The sequence below is a fragment of the Ischnura elegans genome, assembly GCF_921293095.1.
Source record: "Ischnura elegans chromosome 13 unlocalized genomic scaffold, ioIscEleg1.1 SUPER_13_unloc_2, whole genome shotgun sequence".
NCBI lineage: Eukaryota > Metazoa > Arthropoda > Insecta > Odonata > Coenagrionidae > Ischnura > Ischnura elegans.
The window spans coordinates 6687863-6705746 of record NW_025791658.1 but is presented as its reverse complement, the minus strand read 5'-3'; the positions used below and the strand labels follow the sequence as shown (position 1 = coordinate 6705746).

At 37.5% G+C, this 17884-nt stretch overlaps 1 protein-coding gene across 1 annotated transcript in view; it reads left to right on the top strand.

Moving 5' to 3' along the window:
* The first annotated feature begins 120 nt into the window (after positions 1-120).
* Positions 121-17884, top strand: part of LOC124172762 — a 76410-nt gene continuing 58646 nt past the window's right edge. Inside the window, exons 1-2 of the mRNA XM_046552250.1 lie at positions 121-684; positions 811-948. Of these exons, the coding sequence (XP_046408206.1) occupies positions 520-684; positions 811-948 (303 nt within the window). The 5' untranslated portion in view covers positions 121-519. The remainder of the gene's footprint in view (positions 685-810; positions 949-17884) is intronic.

The window sequence follows — 17884 nt, the reverse complement described above, 5'->3', positions numbered from 1 at the left end:
TTGCTGACTTTGCAAAATAGATAAAACATTAATAAATGTAATGTTAACGTAATCAGCGAATTAAATCTTCTTCCTGCTGATGAGGTATGCCTCTGGCGGTGAAAATGGCAACTGGCTAACCCTTAAGCCAAATCATTCTGTGCTTGTATTATCTCAGATAAAAGGTCAACATGAAAATTATTGACGATTCTGCTCGGTGTGATATCTTGTTGGTTGTTAATTGCTGGTATAGTTGTCTTTTACCGTGAGCATTCCAAATTTATTTCATTCTCATAAATCATCTAAGTGAATATAATTTCCAGGCTAGGTTTGGACTTCTTTCTCAGTTCTATATGTTTTCGTTGTTGATTGAACTGACTTTTAGGTTAAGTGAGTTCTTCAAGTCAAAACATTCCATTCACACATCATTTAAAGTATAGTAGATTCCTAGTCAGATTTTGATATCTCTGTTAGTGCAGTGTTGATTTTTGTTGTCGATTGAAGTGGTTTGAAGATTAAAAGAGTTCTTGAATTTGAAGCATGAGTCGTAACGTGATTCTCTTGGACTCGTCAGAAAGGAATTTAGAGGGTACTCTATGCAGGATTTGTATGAAGAATAATGATAGTTATTACAACATATTCACTTCAAATGTAGCATGCGAAATGACAGTGAAGGATATATTGCATGATTTAGTCGGTTTACAAGTAAGTGGAAAGTTCTATTTTATCGCTTTTCTTTGTGACAGTGCTGATTGTATTCCGTGTTATGAACTTCGTTTCAAATAGTACTGCGATATATGTTTATGTATATCGTGTTCATTAATCTCTTAGGTTGATTTGGGAGATGGCCTGCCAACCACTATATGTCCACTATGTTTAAAAAAGCTCATGGAATTCCGTGATTTCAAAAGGATTTGTTTTGAATCGGATGCAGAACTGAGAAAATTTTCGTCGAGAAAATGCATTAAGGTGAGTACTTTTCATTTTTCGTATTTAAGGCCTGGAGCGTGCAGTTATTGCCATAAAATATAAAGAGAATGTTTGTGTGTAAGGAGTGAAAATTCTTGGAAGATTTAATTGTTTGTAGAATCAGTAGTTTTCAGAACAGAATTTAAAGACGTGACGTAATATTTTCATCGGTTACTCAATTATTGTCGCCAGTGGAAAAAATATTGTGATGTGATTGTAAGTAGAACTCTCATACATTACAAAAAAGTTAATAGAGCATATCACATACATTGCGATAATTATCCAATGTCCCACTAACTGTATTTCCCTATCTGTGAATCCTAATCACGGTGTTGGATAACATGCATTTGGCATTTCAGTTGCGACGCCTAAGTATGTTTTGCAATCTAGTGTTTATAAATCAATAATACATAAGAAAATTGGGCCATTCAAATTGAACATTAATCAACATAAAAAGATAATCTACCCGCTAGGCAAATCTCTTCAAATATACTAGCTTAGGTACCCGCTTAGATTCTTCAGGGAATGAAGGAAAGTCAGAGAATGCTAAAATAACAAAAATCCCTAACTCGTTAATAATGAACTTTGGGAGACATGTGGATAAGTTAGTTTACCGGTTGCCATAGAGCTGTGTCGTTTATGAATGAATCGTTCTAAATGAACGATTCATTCATAAACGAATGAACTGAATGAATTGAATCTACGTTTTCCACTCGAACCGTTCAAAATGAACGATTTATGTATGTGGAAGATTCAGATCCTCCACGTCGTTCAGTAATAACGATATGAATCAGCTTGACTGCGTTATATCATAGAGTAAGTATATCTAGAGGGCTCACCACACGTACAAAAATCGTATACGTTTTTGGTGTAGTTCTGGAACAATTAACCAGATGGCTAGGAACAATTTTTTGCGATTTTTTTAATTTGCTCGTTCCACAAGTCTAAAAATATATTCTGAAGCTAAAAGGGTTGCTACGTTCAGTGGAGGCAATAAATATTCGATTTTGTGTATAACAATTGTAATAAAAATATTTTCCCGAATTTCAGCCAGTTACTTGACTTTTCCGAGTTTATATTCCTAGTCCATTTTCTGGCAGACTGTTCTTACATGGGGTGATCATGAAACTTGCTCCGCCTTTTTCAATGCCATATTTTTTATGGCCTTCGGAATGGTGAACATATCCCTGATCTAGTAGTGGTTACATTGAATGGGCCTTAGTTTGGCTGTAATTAATTTTCATGCGGTACTTTTCATAAGCCGCATATAGGGGAGAGACGGGTAAAGTGGCCACCTTTTTGTTTGGTTTTTTTTTTGGCATTTGTTTTTAGTAAATTTAATCGAAACAAATATTGATGTGTACTATATCAAATAAAGTTTCAGGTAAACATGCGTTTTTCATGATATTGTATACGTTAAAGTGCAAAAAAAAATTATTAACAAAAAACTCTAAATGGCCACTTTACCCTCCTATGTCGGGCATAGTGGCCAGGCCCTGGCCACTTTGCCCGACCTGACAAATTACGTCAAACAACAGCTATTTAATTTTCAGGTATTTATTTTTCACAATACAGTAATGATAAATTTACTTCTAACTTGTATAATCGTCTCAAAAACTAAAACAATTAAGGAAATATGTCCAGTAGAAAAACTGTTATACTCTTTTTACATGTAGAATAACAAAGTTAAAAAGGAATCCTCATGACTACTGGAGCATTAAGAGATTTTTTAGTGGCTTACAAATTATTTACAAAATTCACATTCAAACTCGTCATCGTCCTCCTCAACCCCTGCACTCTCTTGTTGAGCCCATTCTTTGCACATAGAACATCGGATCCAACCTTCATTGTCTTTTGATTTAGAAAAAAGTTCATTGCAATAGAAACACGTACAATCTTGTTCTTGCTCCTTAAGCTCTTCTTCTTCTTCATCGTCAAAATTGAGTCGTCTCTTTAGCTGGACAGTTTTTTTAGGCTGTTGATTACGTTTTTTTGTTTGGTTATTTTTTTTGTCTTCAGTTCTTTTTCTCTTCTTTTCTTCTTCTTCCTGTCTCTTTTGTATCTCTTCCATCAGTTCATTTTTGTACGGGCTAGCTGTAATGATGGCTGTCTTTCCTTTTTTCCTGTTTTGTTTCCTTTGCTTTGTCAAGGTTTGTTTTGGAAACGGAATTATATCTCTTGGACTGATTGCAAAAGAGGACTTATTTAGGCCACTAGGTCCAGCAACTGCCAAATCTTCATTTTTAGGTAAGTTAACTTTAACCATTTCACCGACATCTTCACCGCCGTTTCTTGGATTGATCATTAGGCCTACATCTTGACCTTTTTTCGGATTCATCTGTTGTTCTCTTCTTCTGTGGTGCGGGGTCAGGTTCACCTCCACCTGATTGTAGGCTAGCACCTATGTTGCAGTCGGTCATTGGAATGTCAGACACTTCAGCGGTGAGGAAGTCAGCATCACAAAACACATCAGGGTCATAAGGAAAAATCCCACATTTTCGAAAACCGTTAATAGCTGTTGCAGGCACAGCTGCACGCAAAAAGCCTCACCAAGAAGTCTACTAATCTGGAACTGAGTGATGGCTCTCCCAGGGTTATTCCTGAGGAACTTCTCACATTCTTCAATGTAGTAGGTCTTAAAAGGTGCCATAAAAGACACGTCTAGGGGTGGTAACTTATGGCTGCAGTGTGGAGGTAAGCATACCACAGTTGTGTTATTTTCTCTGGCCTTGATTATGAAGTCAATACTTTTTGTGTGAGTTGCATGCCCATCTAAAATAAGAAGCACTGGTGACTCTGGTGAAGGTTTTGCGAGATGTAGGAAGTGGTCGAACCATTTCAAGAAAATATCGGTCTGCATCCAGCCATTAGGAGAGCATGCGAATTCTGAACCAGGGGGTGCTCCGTCTCTTAGCTCTGCCTTCATGTTCTTCCTGGGAAAAACGACAAAGGGAGGAATAAAGGTTCCTCCAGCAGACATACAGACTTCTAATGTAGAGAGAAGGCCTCTTTCGGCAGAAGTGATCGCACCCACCTGTCGCCTTCCTTTCAAGGCAAACACTTTTGAATGTCTATTTTGTACAGTTAAAAGCCCGGTTTCATCAGAATTAAAAACACGATGAGCTTCAAACTTATGTTTATCTTGGACTGTTTTTAATATTTCAAAAAATTTAGATACATTGGTCTTGTTGAACCCTTGAGCTCTTGCTAGTGAAGTGGCTTCTGGGGTCCGCAAACTTATGTTTGGGTGCCTTTTTTTAAATCCTGCCACCCAATCCTTCCCCGCCATCTTTTTTTCGTTGTTGAAAGTGTGATGGATGTTGTTTTTTCCTGCGAGGCTGTATGCCGCACGGAGCAAGTCATTTTGCGAGACTCCATAAAATCTCCTCTCCATGTCTATAATAAATTCTACTAGTTGCTTCTCTTGTTCATCGTTAAATACTTTTCTGTACTTTCCTAGTATTTTTTTCTCACCAGTGGCATCTTGATTCTTCTCAAGTACTCTTCTTTTAAGGGTACATATTTCTAGTAACGTTAAACTGCTTTGCTGCAGTTGCAAATGGCATTTTATCTCTTTTAACTGCTAATATTGCCTGTCGCATTGATTCTGAATCCCATGATTGTTGGGTAGACTTTCTCTTGTATGTGTATGGCATCTTGGAAATACCTGTAACAATATCAATCCTAATAGTTATGTGATAAGATAATATTTTTTATGTTAATAAGTTGGGATGAGTGTTTGCGTCCCTTTCCCCAGGAGCGTGATGAAATACGTATAGGATGAGATATTAATTCATTTAAGCTACTTCGGCAATATTGAATGCATAAAATGTATATTATTGCGAGTGCCGGGCAAAGTGGCCACGGTGGCCACTTTGCCCGTCGTGTACAGTGGCCACTTTGCCCGAAATGACGCCATTACTTAAAATAATTTCTACAGACTAACCTAAATTGACACAGCACTTTTAAACCAACTACTATTAAACGCTGAAATCAAGCAAGCCCAGTAGTACTATTGCCGCTAGTTAATGCTTTTTCTAGCATTTAGTAATAAAACAAATAGTTAACACTTACCAAAACTCAGAGATGAAGGAAATTAAAGCTATTTCACCGTGGTCAAACTGCGAAACGCACGACATCCAAACTCACACACGGCAATGAGGCAATGGCTGTCGACAAGTTAACTTCGTTCCCGCATGAGTGCAGCACTTACCGGCACCATGACACCAAATGGCCACTTTACCCGCCCTGGCCACTTTGCCCGTGCCTCCCCTACTACCATAATATCACGTCATTTACTAGATGTGTCAGGTAAGGTAGAGGTAAGCATTTACGGCTACCACCCGGGGGACCTGGGTTCGGGGCTCCGTGATGGCTGTATATTTTGTTGTCTTCATTGTGATCATATGGCGTCAACTTTTTCATTAATTTTTATTATGACGAGCATATACATGAGACTATTTTTTTATCATCAAAATGGCGTTTATGTATTTAAGCAGTGTCATTTCCAATGCAGAGATGTGAAGGCTCAACTTTCTACTCTCCTCAAAAACATACCGAAAGATTAAGGCTAAAACAGTGGCTTTTTTTCGAATGAATGACATTTGTTGGTGGGCCTCTTGTTAAACCATAATATAGCGGCAATTCGATTGACTTACTGACTCATTGATACAAATTCGCAGCCCAAACTGTGATAGGTGGGGGTATTTGGCTTATTAAACATAAAAGTAAAAAAAAATTCATCGGGAGGAAAAATCTGAAAACTTGAAAAAGTCGATTAGTTTTCGAGATATATCGACTTGAATTAACATGGGGCTGAAACTTTTTTGCTTTTATTTTGTACTATTAAACGTCTGAGGAACATGATATTCAATGGACATAAACTAGATTTTTTGCTTGATTTTTTGGTATAGTTGCCATTGCGACGAATTGATATTTAGTATTTTTTATTATTTTTGAACGTTTTCTATGCTTTTCTTATAAAGAAAATTTTAGGATTTTTTTTGACCAACTTGCAATAATCGTACGACAAATTCCTTGAAATATAAGGTGTAGGATTTTTTGGTTCATTTTTTGACTATCTTGGAATTTTCATATGTTGAAACAATTCCGAGGAATAAACGATTTCGATTTTACATTGTCGTGATGGGCGAATTTTCAAACTCGGATTTTGGCCTTGAGACATGTGCCATATGAAAATTTGGAATCTCCTGGAAAAACCCTATAGGGTGCTTCGCATCCTAAGGTTTTACCCTACTTTCCCCGTAACCCTCTTGGTTAATTCATAATTAACAAATTCCGAAAAATATCCTGCACGCGAAAAATCATTGTAGCCATTTTTTGTGGAACAAACAATCTTGAATATCTTAGCAACCATTCAAGCTAGATGAATGAAATTTTCAGGGACTTTTATCAAAAAGGTCAACTTTTGCAATGGTGGTCATTTCACTTGATTGATTCGTGTGCAAGTTATATCGATACAAATCTCCTTGGATACGCTTTATTCGCTAATAACTTTGTTGTTAAGCAAGGTGTGAATATGAAAGTTATATATGTTAAAGCTGCTAATGTGTTTTATCCGACATAAGTTAAATCAAGCTGATCGAGTGATTAGAGCCGAAGTTATTATCGATCCAAGTGTGCATTAGATATAGCCCTTTTGGAGACTTATTTATATTCTTACGAGAATATAAATTTTAATTATTTGGTAAGAAAGAAAAGCTCTATGCACACATGTAAATAATTTTGATTGGTAATGATTCCTAATGAAAATATATCGATAAGAATTTATATTGATAGGACTCATTTTCTCCTTTGCTATTGACCGTACCTGTCTGAAATATTCAGCATAGTACCTGATTGGCAACATAAATGATTCCTTATAATAAGGGCTCCATGACAACCATAGTTTTCGTTTTATGTCGATAATTAATTTCAATGTAAAGTAAATGGGGATATACTCAAATCATTCTATAAACGTTTCGCCTTTTGCGAGATGAACAAAAATTTAAGGATATAATCTAATACACAGAGGTCTTAATTAGAAATGATCGAAATTTCACCTATTAACTAGCAAGAAAAGTCATATCGAAAATCCTGAACTTCGATTTTTCCCACATGTGTTTTTTATTTATTAAAGCAAGAGACTGAAACTCTTGCTGAAAGGTAAAATTAAGGCAAAAAATAAGATAAAAGTTGAACTAAACTAAGGCAGTAATTACAGTCGAAGTTAAAATCGATACAAGTTTGCATTCGATAGATCCCTTTTGCAGACAAATTTTAATTGTAATTGGGATATGTCTTTTACCAATATGTTAAAAAAGCTATATATTTTTCATAAATATATATTATTTTTATGTGCTACGTTTCCCAATGAAGATATATCGATATGAAAATATATCCGTAGAGTTCATTCTCTCCTATATTATTGACCTTACCTGCCCAAAAATTTCAGCATAATACCTTATTAAAAATATAGTAATTTATTGAAAATTTAGTCTCCTTGGCAACCATCGTTCTCATTTTATATCGATATCTAATATCAATGCAAAGTAAAGGGCAAAAACCTCAAGTCATTCTCAATGCGATTCTATTTATGAGAGATGAACGCAATTTTAATGGTATAATCCTTATCACAGATGTCACATTTGTGAGTTACTGGAGGTCCAAATAATCAATTTTTCTGCGAGTAGGATCAGATCGGCTTCCTTTGGATTCGACTTTTCTCTTACAATTTTGTCATTTCATGAGATACAAGGCTGAAACTCACATTGAATATTAGTATTAGGTTACCCAATCAAATTAATGTTAAATCTTGCAAATAATTGTAATGTAATTATTGTTTTGGCCCATAATATGGTACACTTGATAGTTGCACATCGCAGCATCACCATTATGGCTACGGAAATTAAATTCACACTTGGACAGAAATATATTAATGATACAGATAATCTATGATTACCCATATTGATTTAGTGTTAAGATATATTGATTAAAGTATTTATCGATGCCATAAAATATCTTCTATAGTATCATAGGCAAGTATCCTTAATTAACAGATAATTAAGATGCTGTCAATATTTCATAAATAATCGTCCATAATACTATGGGCCACTTTCTGTATTCCTAAAATAACGATATCTATTTTCAGTGTGAAGTTAATGGAAATAATGCCATGATCATTTTACGTACGATTTCAATCTCATTTTCCATGTGGTTGCTAAGGCAGGATGTGATTGTTGAAGCCTGGCTATCCGACTTGAATTCGCCTAATGCTGTTTTTAATTTTTCTATCGACGCTGACCATTTATGGTAACGGTGATCATTTCCTCACGTAATTCATGGTTTAAAAATGTTTTGCAAGGGAATTGTCTGGGATTTTAAGTAATAGAGAATCGATATCTCATGAAGGTCGCGTAAGGCGTCACAATAAATGAATGCCATAGCCAAAAAATGAATATTTCCGACGAAGACAATTTGCAGTGAATGTGCAGTGATTATGAAAATATCTTGCGTTTCCGTTTGTGAAAACCCTCTAACACTGCTTTGCATTTATGGCGCCATCTATACGGTAACAATAAAAACATGATTTAGCTATGTTATGTATATTGAAAATAAATTGCGTGCATGCTGATTTTTTTTTCTCTCGATATTTTGCGTTCCTATTGCCATCTCTCACCTCAAAAAGAAGAACAGGTTTTAGAATAGCTAATATTATGACTGTTTGTGAAAATAAATTAAAGGCCAGGTGATAGCTATCTTTCACGTTATTCCGCGTTCATCTAGCCATCTGTTGCCTTATAGTTATGAATAGACATATGCATTAACTGTCGAATTTTTATAAATATACCTCAAGGAATATGCGAATGCAGGGATTTTGGTGGCGCCTTCTCTCGCTTGAACTGTGATAACATATAATAGATCCTCGCTTTTTGGAATTATGTCTTCAAAATTAACTTAAACAGCTGTGTATTGGTATTAATTGGTTTCAGTCCGTTTATTTTCAAAAATGCTGTATTAATTTGTTTAATTTTATTGGGTTAAAACCCTTATAATCAGAAAGGGAGGAGCTACATCCTAGGGTAGGAGCTAAAATACGAAAAATTGGCTGTATTTCACATGTTCTTTCATCATTAATGTTACATTTATCTCCATTACGTACATATACAATTCAAAACGTTCTCTCAACACCTCTATCATCGTGGTTACTAATACGACCTTAAATATTGTTGAGGGCGAATATGCGTGTTGTCCGTCTATTCCGTCCATTTAAACGACATTGTGAACGTTTTTCCCGCTTTTTAAGCAACTTATGGACCCAATACTCGAACACACGTGACACAAATATGCGTGACACACACACGTGACGGGTTCCTCTTGCTGATCTAAAAATATTAGCTACAACACCTCGAACTTTGAAAACTCACAATATAGAAAGTACATTAAGTCAAAGTACATTATGGGAATACACGAGACCATTCTAGCCCAGAATGTACATGCGATGTTGAAATCCTTGGTTTTTGTAGATTGACGTATTTTATGCGCCAGCATGCCCGGTCCAGGGTTATCAACTTATATTTCATCCTATTTTTTAATTGAAATTATATTTCGGAATGGCTCTTTTAGCACATAGGTACTGTGTAAGTAAACTCCCTTTGGAGTAGAGTGAATTACAAGTGTTCGAGAGATTCGTTTTGTGTTCTTATTAATTATGTCTGTACGCATGTTGTTGATCGCCGCGAGCCTTTAATGGCATGTGCTCTAGCAAGAGTGGTTTTCATTTTTAAAGTGGAAGTTGCTCAGTATAAGCAATGAAAAAATTAACATTTTGGCGCACACCCACCCTTGCTAGTGTAGTCGTCGTATCTCTGTGTTTGCAATGACACTGCGTAAATATTCGCTTACTTACTGGCCTGGGTCTGCACTGAAAGCTCCCGCTTCCCAAGGAGATGGTTTTGTCATCAGATAGGTTGGCGAGGTGAGGCTGTTGTTTTGCCGAGGGAGAGATTTTCCATGAGGGAAGGAAGATTTTTTCGCTTCAAGAGACAATATAAATCTTATTGATGTTCATCGCTTCGTTGAACGATCAACATATAGAATGAAATACATTTCCCGTAGTGTGCTTCAGAACTTCAGTTAGGAAATACCTCACTTTGGTGAAGTGTAAATGTTATTTACAACACCAAGTGCCGGAATATTACAATAAAATAGGAATGCGAGATTGGTTCTCTACACTGAAAAACAATGCACTGTTTGCCTTTCGCTAACGGTCATAGCCTCTTCACCACAGTTGGTAACTAAGGCTTAAACGTATTTGGTAATGAATTTTTAAGCGCCGTGATCAAGAGTGTTAATCACTTACTGCTAGTCTAAAACACAAGTAGGTGTATGCAAAAGTGACGCAATACGCATCTGTGATTAAGATAATACTCGTTAACATTACATGCGATGTAATACTAATGAGTGGTAAAGGTTGATTTTTGATGTCAAATCAGAAAACCGGGCACCTTCAATAAAATAACTGTTGAATAAAAAGTGTTGTTAAAAATTAGCTATTGAGAGATATTAATCGCTAATGTATTTGTATGTATTTCTCCATAAATGACGAGCAGACTTGCAGATCTTGAAAATTCAAACCATTTGTGAATGAATGCACGATGAAATATTACATTTGGGGATGGCGTTGGTGTGGTGGCTAGAGTGTTGGCTTTCCACTTCGTCGGCTCGCCTTCAAATCCCGGCGGTACCAGAGAATTTTCACAGACTGCCCGATCTCTGCTTCAATGTTGTGTGGAGGACATTTCAAGCTAAACACTCCGTCCGTCGGATGGGGCGTTAAGCCGTGGTCCCCTTGGCTTGTTCTTGGTTTGGCTTGGTTCGTTAAGAGCAGGCTAATGCTGATGTCCGGTTTCTCTCCACCCTTCCTCCCATACCCTTCCCTCATGGCGCAAATGACCTCAGCTGCCGGTCACCTCCTCCAAATACCATGCCATACAAATATTACATTTACTTCATGTTCATTGCAATTAATTCTTTGGAGTTAATAGAAAATTTCTCCAAAGCGGCAATATATCGCGTATGAATATAGCAATGTAGGCCATGAATTGCTGAAATAGGACACACCTTAGTGCGACTCAATGATCCTTTAATCATTCGATTCATTGATTGCCATGAGCTCCTCATACTTACTTTACACTATATCATCCAGCAGCTGAGATTCTCTTCCTTTTGTTATTATCAGTTAATTGCTGAGTAAATGCTGGGGTCGGGGCTTGTTTATATCGAAATTCAGAAACGTTTAATAATTAAAATTGTTTTTTGCTTTGATTTATTTACATAGTCATGTATTCATGTTATAAGATTCAGTTGCATATATTTACTATAAATTTGACCAAATATTAATTTTTTGTTTCACCTGTGAAGCAACTGGGGACAGCCACTTACAATTCCTTTTTTATCATACTTTGAAAAAGTAAATTTATAGTGAACATAAAATGTTCATTACATTCCTCGGGCTCATGTTTCATCTCTAAATTAAGGAACTTCTCTGATTTTGAAAGCATCGACTTTCTCAATTTCCTTTTATGAGGTGTGTCACAAAATTGATTTCTGAAAATTAACAGAGCTTTTTTTTACTAATTCTGATAAACCTCTTTTATGGGCACAGCAAACCCTCAACATCCTTAGTTATTCCTGGAAGTGTTCTTTCCAAAATTAATATTTGACTCCTGTCCTTAATTGTTTTCTTCCCAGAAAAAATTTTGTTGCAGTTAATGCATCCACTTTTAGCCAAGAGTCTCTTAAGGAGATATCCAGCTAAGTAAATGATTGAGCAATGTTCCAAAGTTAAAACATCTTCATTAACCCTCAAGCCTGATACTTAAACACAGCTTGGCCTGTGGCGTACTTTGCTCTTTATTTGTAGAACTTAGTTCATGCTTGTGCATTTATAGGTGATACAGAAATGAGGGTACACGGCCAGTTGCGCGGCGTAATTTATAGGCCACGGGTGTCGGGTTCCTCTTGCCGATGTAAAAAAAATTTATAAAATACTTATTGCTTTAAATACTAACCATATCGACAGTCAAAATGACAGTTTAGGAATTAAGAAGGGTCGTCTTTTATCTCCCACAACCTTCAATATCCCCACTTCTCGTCACCCAAACCCCACCCTCCACCTTATCCCCCTCCCTTCAAGCACCAAGACATATATAAGGAGGAGCTCTTAAGATTTAGGTATATTACACTTGATAATGCTGTTTGTAATGACAAAACGCGTAGCGTCATAATAAAACTCGTTGGATATATTGCAATGTCTAATTTTACTTACATGAAGAACTTCCACTATATCGTGCCTCACATCATACAAGATATAAAGGTGATGTTTATATGTAAGACAGAGTCTTGTACCAGATGATGGCTCTGTGAGCCGAAACGCATCGAACGTATTAAAATGTTGTGTAAAATTGCTACTAGTGTTAGAGCGTAGGTTTCCGCGGCGATGGTTTGATCTCTGCATTTCTCCAGGGTTTTCTTCCGCGTCAGATTGTTGGTTGACAACAGTTTCGCTGGCTATCCTGCCAGCGTCTTCAGGTCGAAGGTGTCGGCTGTTGGTTTCTGCCTCGCTTATATACTGTAGGCTGGATGGGAGCTGCACTGTGATTGGCTGTCTGACTGGGTGCTTCTCTCTCGTTGGCTCTCTCTTTGATCACTCTTTTCCAGGCGCTGTGAAGGAAGTATCCATCTTCTCTATTGAAATTCAAAGGTGTTTTTTGAATTTCTATTGCTTCCCTGATTTGTCTAGGGAAGTATCGGCACTCCTTAACTAAAAGTTTCTTCTCCTCAAATTTAATGTCATGGCCGGGTTCCGACCATGCATGTTCGGCGATGGCAGAGAGTTGAAACTGCTTGTTCTTGGTCGCCCTCTGATGTTCTTTAATCCTCACATGCATGGAGCGGCAAGTTTCCCCTATGTAGGATTTTCCGCAGGAGCAGGGCACCTTGTATACCCCCTCATGCAGTTCTTGAGGAATGATATCCTTGGGCCCGGGGAGGAAGTCTCTTATCTTGGTCACACAGTTATATCTGGTGACCACGTCGTGCTTTTTTAATATTCTGGCGATCCTCTCTGACGTTCCAGCAATGAAAGGTATGGTGACGTATAGCTTCCTTGACGATTCTTCTTCTCCAACGTCATCACTCTGGTTATCAATGGTGGCCTTGCGTCGCTTTTCCTCCTCCTTCGTGGTCCTTTTAAGGACCAATTCTCTCCTATAGCCATTTCTCTGCAGTGCCGTAGTTAGGTGCTTTATCTCCGTGGAGAGGGAGATATCATCGGAGATATTATACGCTCTGTTAATTAATGTAGCCACTAGTGAGGCCTCATCCCAGTCAGAAGGCCTCACTAGTGGCTACATTAATTAACAGAGCGTATAATATCTCCCATGATATCTCCCTCTCCACGGATATAAAGCACCTAACTATGTGACTGCACTAATGTAGCCACTAGTGAGGCCTCATCCCAGTCAGAAGCCCTCTTTCTCCCCCACTGACCATTTTCCCGCATCCATCGCCTGATGAAAATAAGACGAGGTGTTTACCATGTGTCATTTATAGCTAATAACGACAGGCACTTAGTTTGAATCTTCCCCTGGAGATGAAATTACCATAGGGAGAAACTCAGTGCCGTGGGATAGTAACATTGGCGCATTTCCCACGATCCGCTATCCCCCTCCATTCAGCACTCGCCTCACTCACTCTGACGATTTCCTCTTCTTCGTAAGCAAACAAAAGGTTTCAGCTCGTGCAGGGATAGTATTACGAAGACCTTAGCTTCGACAAAAATATCAAGTTAAGCGAGAAAAATAAAAACGTGTCTCGCGCCCACCCCCTTTTCTCACCCACTGACCTTTTTCTACCTACCTGCTTCGAATTTCCCCCTTTCTGGAGTTCAACTGCTGCATGAGTCATCTACTAGCCCGAAAGATGTCTAACAATGACTTTCGGCAATTATTATTACACCTTTATTGGATTGAAATATTAGTAATGTGTGCGTAATTTAAAAAAGAATAAGACCAAACACGACGTATTTCTGACTTTGTTTAAGCATTTTACGCAAGAAAATAAATGTCGGAAAGACGAAGAAATACGACGGAGACTCAGCATTTTGGCGAAACTCGATATCCTCGCAGCTGAACTTCTCGGAAGGTGATGCGGTATAGATGAGTCACAGACAAAGTGATATTTTCTCAAGATATTTGGTTTCTCCGTGCTAGCAATTCGAATTCATCTGCTTATCTGGTGAGAACTTCCTAAGATGGACTGAAAATAATGGACGCCTCGGATTGCCCGCTAGCACTTGACAGTAGGAGTGGGGGTGAAGCGAGCTACCTGTTGAAAATAAGGAGTTGGATGAAGCCGAGTATCAGATGGCCGTGCCGCTGAAATGGCGTTTGGTAGATAAGAATGTATAAATCGAACAGAAATGCATCATAGCAGTGTAAATGCCGAGACGTCATGCAATCATTTTTTGCGAGGTGGTGTGTCCCCTTAGAATATTTGAAAGAGACGTTAGTTGAATCAACTATATGCCCAAATTGTTTCCATGAAATTACAATATTCCATTAATCAGATAAATTCCTGTTTGAATCCTTTAAAGGAAATCTCAATAGAGTGGTTTCTTATTATTTTTTTACTGCCTAAATCGAAAGATTATTACTCCTGGAGTACGTATTTCACGCTTTTAGATTTTTACATGACGATATCTATTTTTCGCGATTAAATGAAAAGTGAAAATTTTCAAGCGCGCGAAAACGCGACGCGTAAGTATGAATGCTAGGAAATCTCTCCGTGTGGCGTATTTCTGGTTCCCACTGCCGCCCTGTGAGGTGACCTTGAGGCGAGTTGAGCGCTGATACGACGCAGGCTGCTAGCGTACCCTGCTGGCTGGTAGCGCTTGGCTTAAATAAGGATTATTAATACCTTATCAAATGAAGAAAACTTTCCGACCTTAGCCAGTTTTAATAAGTGATTATTAAGACATGTTTCCCTGAGCTCTGCGCCTCATGCATGCATTGGTAACCTCAGACGATGTATAACTCCTATCTTCTCGTATAGAAACTAGGTCCCTGTGACGTCACGTGGAGTGGCATCGCGTGGGCGCCAATCTGGCCGTTTTCAAATGAGGATAAAAATGGACCATTGCCATTCGTCTAAACCGGTATTTCTAAAACGAAATTATTTGTATATTATGAATACAGTAATGGTGGGTAACGAATCGCAATCAATGCCTTTCGTTTTCTTTGATGAGGGAAACTACCCTATTACGCGTCAAAATCCTGGGTTTCCTGCTGTATAGGCAACCTAGTCGAACATTTCCGCATTCGTAGTTTTTTTCGTCCCCCCTGAAAACGATAGATCGAGGTTCCACCTTTTTATTAATACATCCACCAAGGGGGATAGAAGAAAAAATCGTACATTTTATATGCTTTGTGCAATTCTAGTATTCGAGGTATTCGAATATTCGAGCAATGATTTAATATTCGAATTCGATATTCGAGTTTGAGAAATCTGCTATTCGACCCATCTCTACTATAAATGAATCATTCTAGAATCTTCCAAGCTACAACTTTTGCCTATCATTGTGGCAGAGCCTGAACATCATAACCATGAACATATTCCTCTTTTGAGGCTATCCACGGAAATGAGCCATTTTTTTGTGTGTTCGTATTAGCATAACTGGTGATCAGCCAGGCTATGTGCCATGAAAGGGAACAAGTAATTATCTGCCTGTGCAAAATCTGGTAAATGTGGCAGGTGGGCAAGGCCTTCCTGTTTAAGCGTTTTGAGGTAATATTTAACGGATATGCTGTAAAATCACGTTGTCGAATCAGAAGGAACTCAAGCGCCTTGCTATTGTATAAAAGGGTTTGGTGGGTAACTCTTTATGCTCAAGCAAGCTCTTCTTGAGTTTGACATGGATCTTCATTGGCCAATTCCTCCAATTCAGCATCTTCGAAGATTTTTGGTCTTCCTTCACACGAACGGTCATCAACATTGAGATGACCATCTTTTAAGCAATGAAACCAATCATGGCATGTTTTTTCACATTGTGCGGCATCTTTGTAAACCCTTTGGAGCTCAAGATGTGCTTCAGTCACCGTTTCCTTTGAGTAAAAGTAGAAAATCAACACTCCCTGCAAAAGACAGTTACGTGGCACAAACTCAAACATATTTACTCCACAACTAGGATATGACGCCATAGCAAACTCCCCATTGTCTTATAGCAGTTTGTTTGGCAATTTTCAAAGCTTCATGATTTTTCCAATATGCCAAAATCGACCAAAAATTACTGATAGAGCCATCTGTTAGCAAATAGGAGGAACGTAATTGCACCTAATATTTTCCTTGCCCAGTTCTTTTACTCAACTTCAAGTCCTTTCATGTCTAATTAAGATTTGGTTGATGTCCATATCAGGAACTACGAGAACATCAAACAATGTTTTGTTCTTCCATTCTCTCTACATTTATTTCTCCTTTAATTTCAGCATTAAGAAGCTGTTTCCTTATTTTGATTGGTACATCTTGCTTACGGATATTAAAGGCTTCATTGTTCAAGCTGGCCAGAGGCTCTGATGCTCATGAGTTGAATATCTATTTGTTTCTTAAATCTGAATCATGAAATTCAGAGTTCTCAGAATTCATTGTCACTGATAGCTCTTCAATTTTGCAGTTTGTTACAATGTAGCTTTCTTTTGTATCAATTTTTTGTTTCTTTTCCTTGACAATTGGAGTCAGCCAGATTAACTTTCCTGCTGAAATGTTGAAATTGTTATTGAAGGTTTTCTGGATTGAGCTCTCGTTTGGCCACCAATTCCACAATCTGGACTTATGAAAGGGAAAGATGGTGTTTTTCTGTGAATTTTGAAAATCATTCTTTTTATCCCCACGTGCCTGTGTATTTCCATGAGCATTAATTACATTTATCGTATGCTATGCTCTTATATACCTTCCTTTTGACTGGACAGCAAATGCTGAAATTGGCTGGTCTTCATGTATGACTTTTTGCTTGCTTGTTCCATTGTTTGGCTTCCAAATCTATTTGTCGACCTTTTATAAATGGTGGAGTGGATTCTTCAGTAGAGATGGTCTCAAATGCCGTGCCAAATGCATTATATGTCTTAGACATTGTTAATAATAAGTGGCGGATGATGTCATTCCCTCTTATCGTTATTCCAGATATATTTAATTTTCTGATAGCTCTATGAAATGTCAAGAAATGAGTTTCCAATTTATCCTGAGATGGAATAAACTTTGTGGAGAACAATCTCTTCATTTATATTTGTCTTGTGATACTTTTCTGTTCAAATTTAATCTGAAATTTCTCAGGTTTCCCACTCAAGAAATTTAAGATTTTGGGGAGAACTTACCCAATACTACACCTGGTGGGAAACCCAAGAAATTTTCCTTCAAAGTGTATGCCGGGAGAAACTAAAATTGTACCTAATCTGATATGTCTCCCAGGATTCAAATGCTAAGGCCTTATCCTTATTGTATTCCAAGTGGCTGTCTAATACTTTCTGCACAGTAAGACTTTTACATTTTATAGATGTAGTTATTTGGTCTGTGTGTGAACCATGAATACCAATGATCTCCCGACCAACTTTTGTGTCAGTGAGTTCCATAGTTTTTGAGTGACTTGTTGAAATTCTAGTTATTTATGGTTATATAATTTGAGAGAAAATAAAAACACCTTATTTCAATGAGTTAAACAGGACAATAATGAACCTTACATTTTATTTACTTAAAACAAAACATGTGTCCATGTAAACAATCACATGCCAACCACAATAACATATGAAAACTGTCTAAGTTTAATGAAATTTTCCAACATGATTGAGTAACAGACGGACGGAAATTGCTTTATTTTAATAAATGA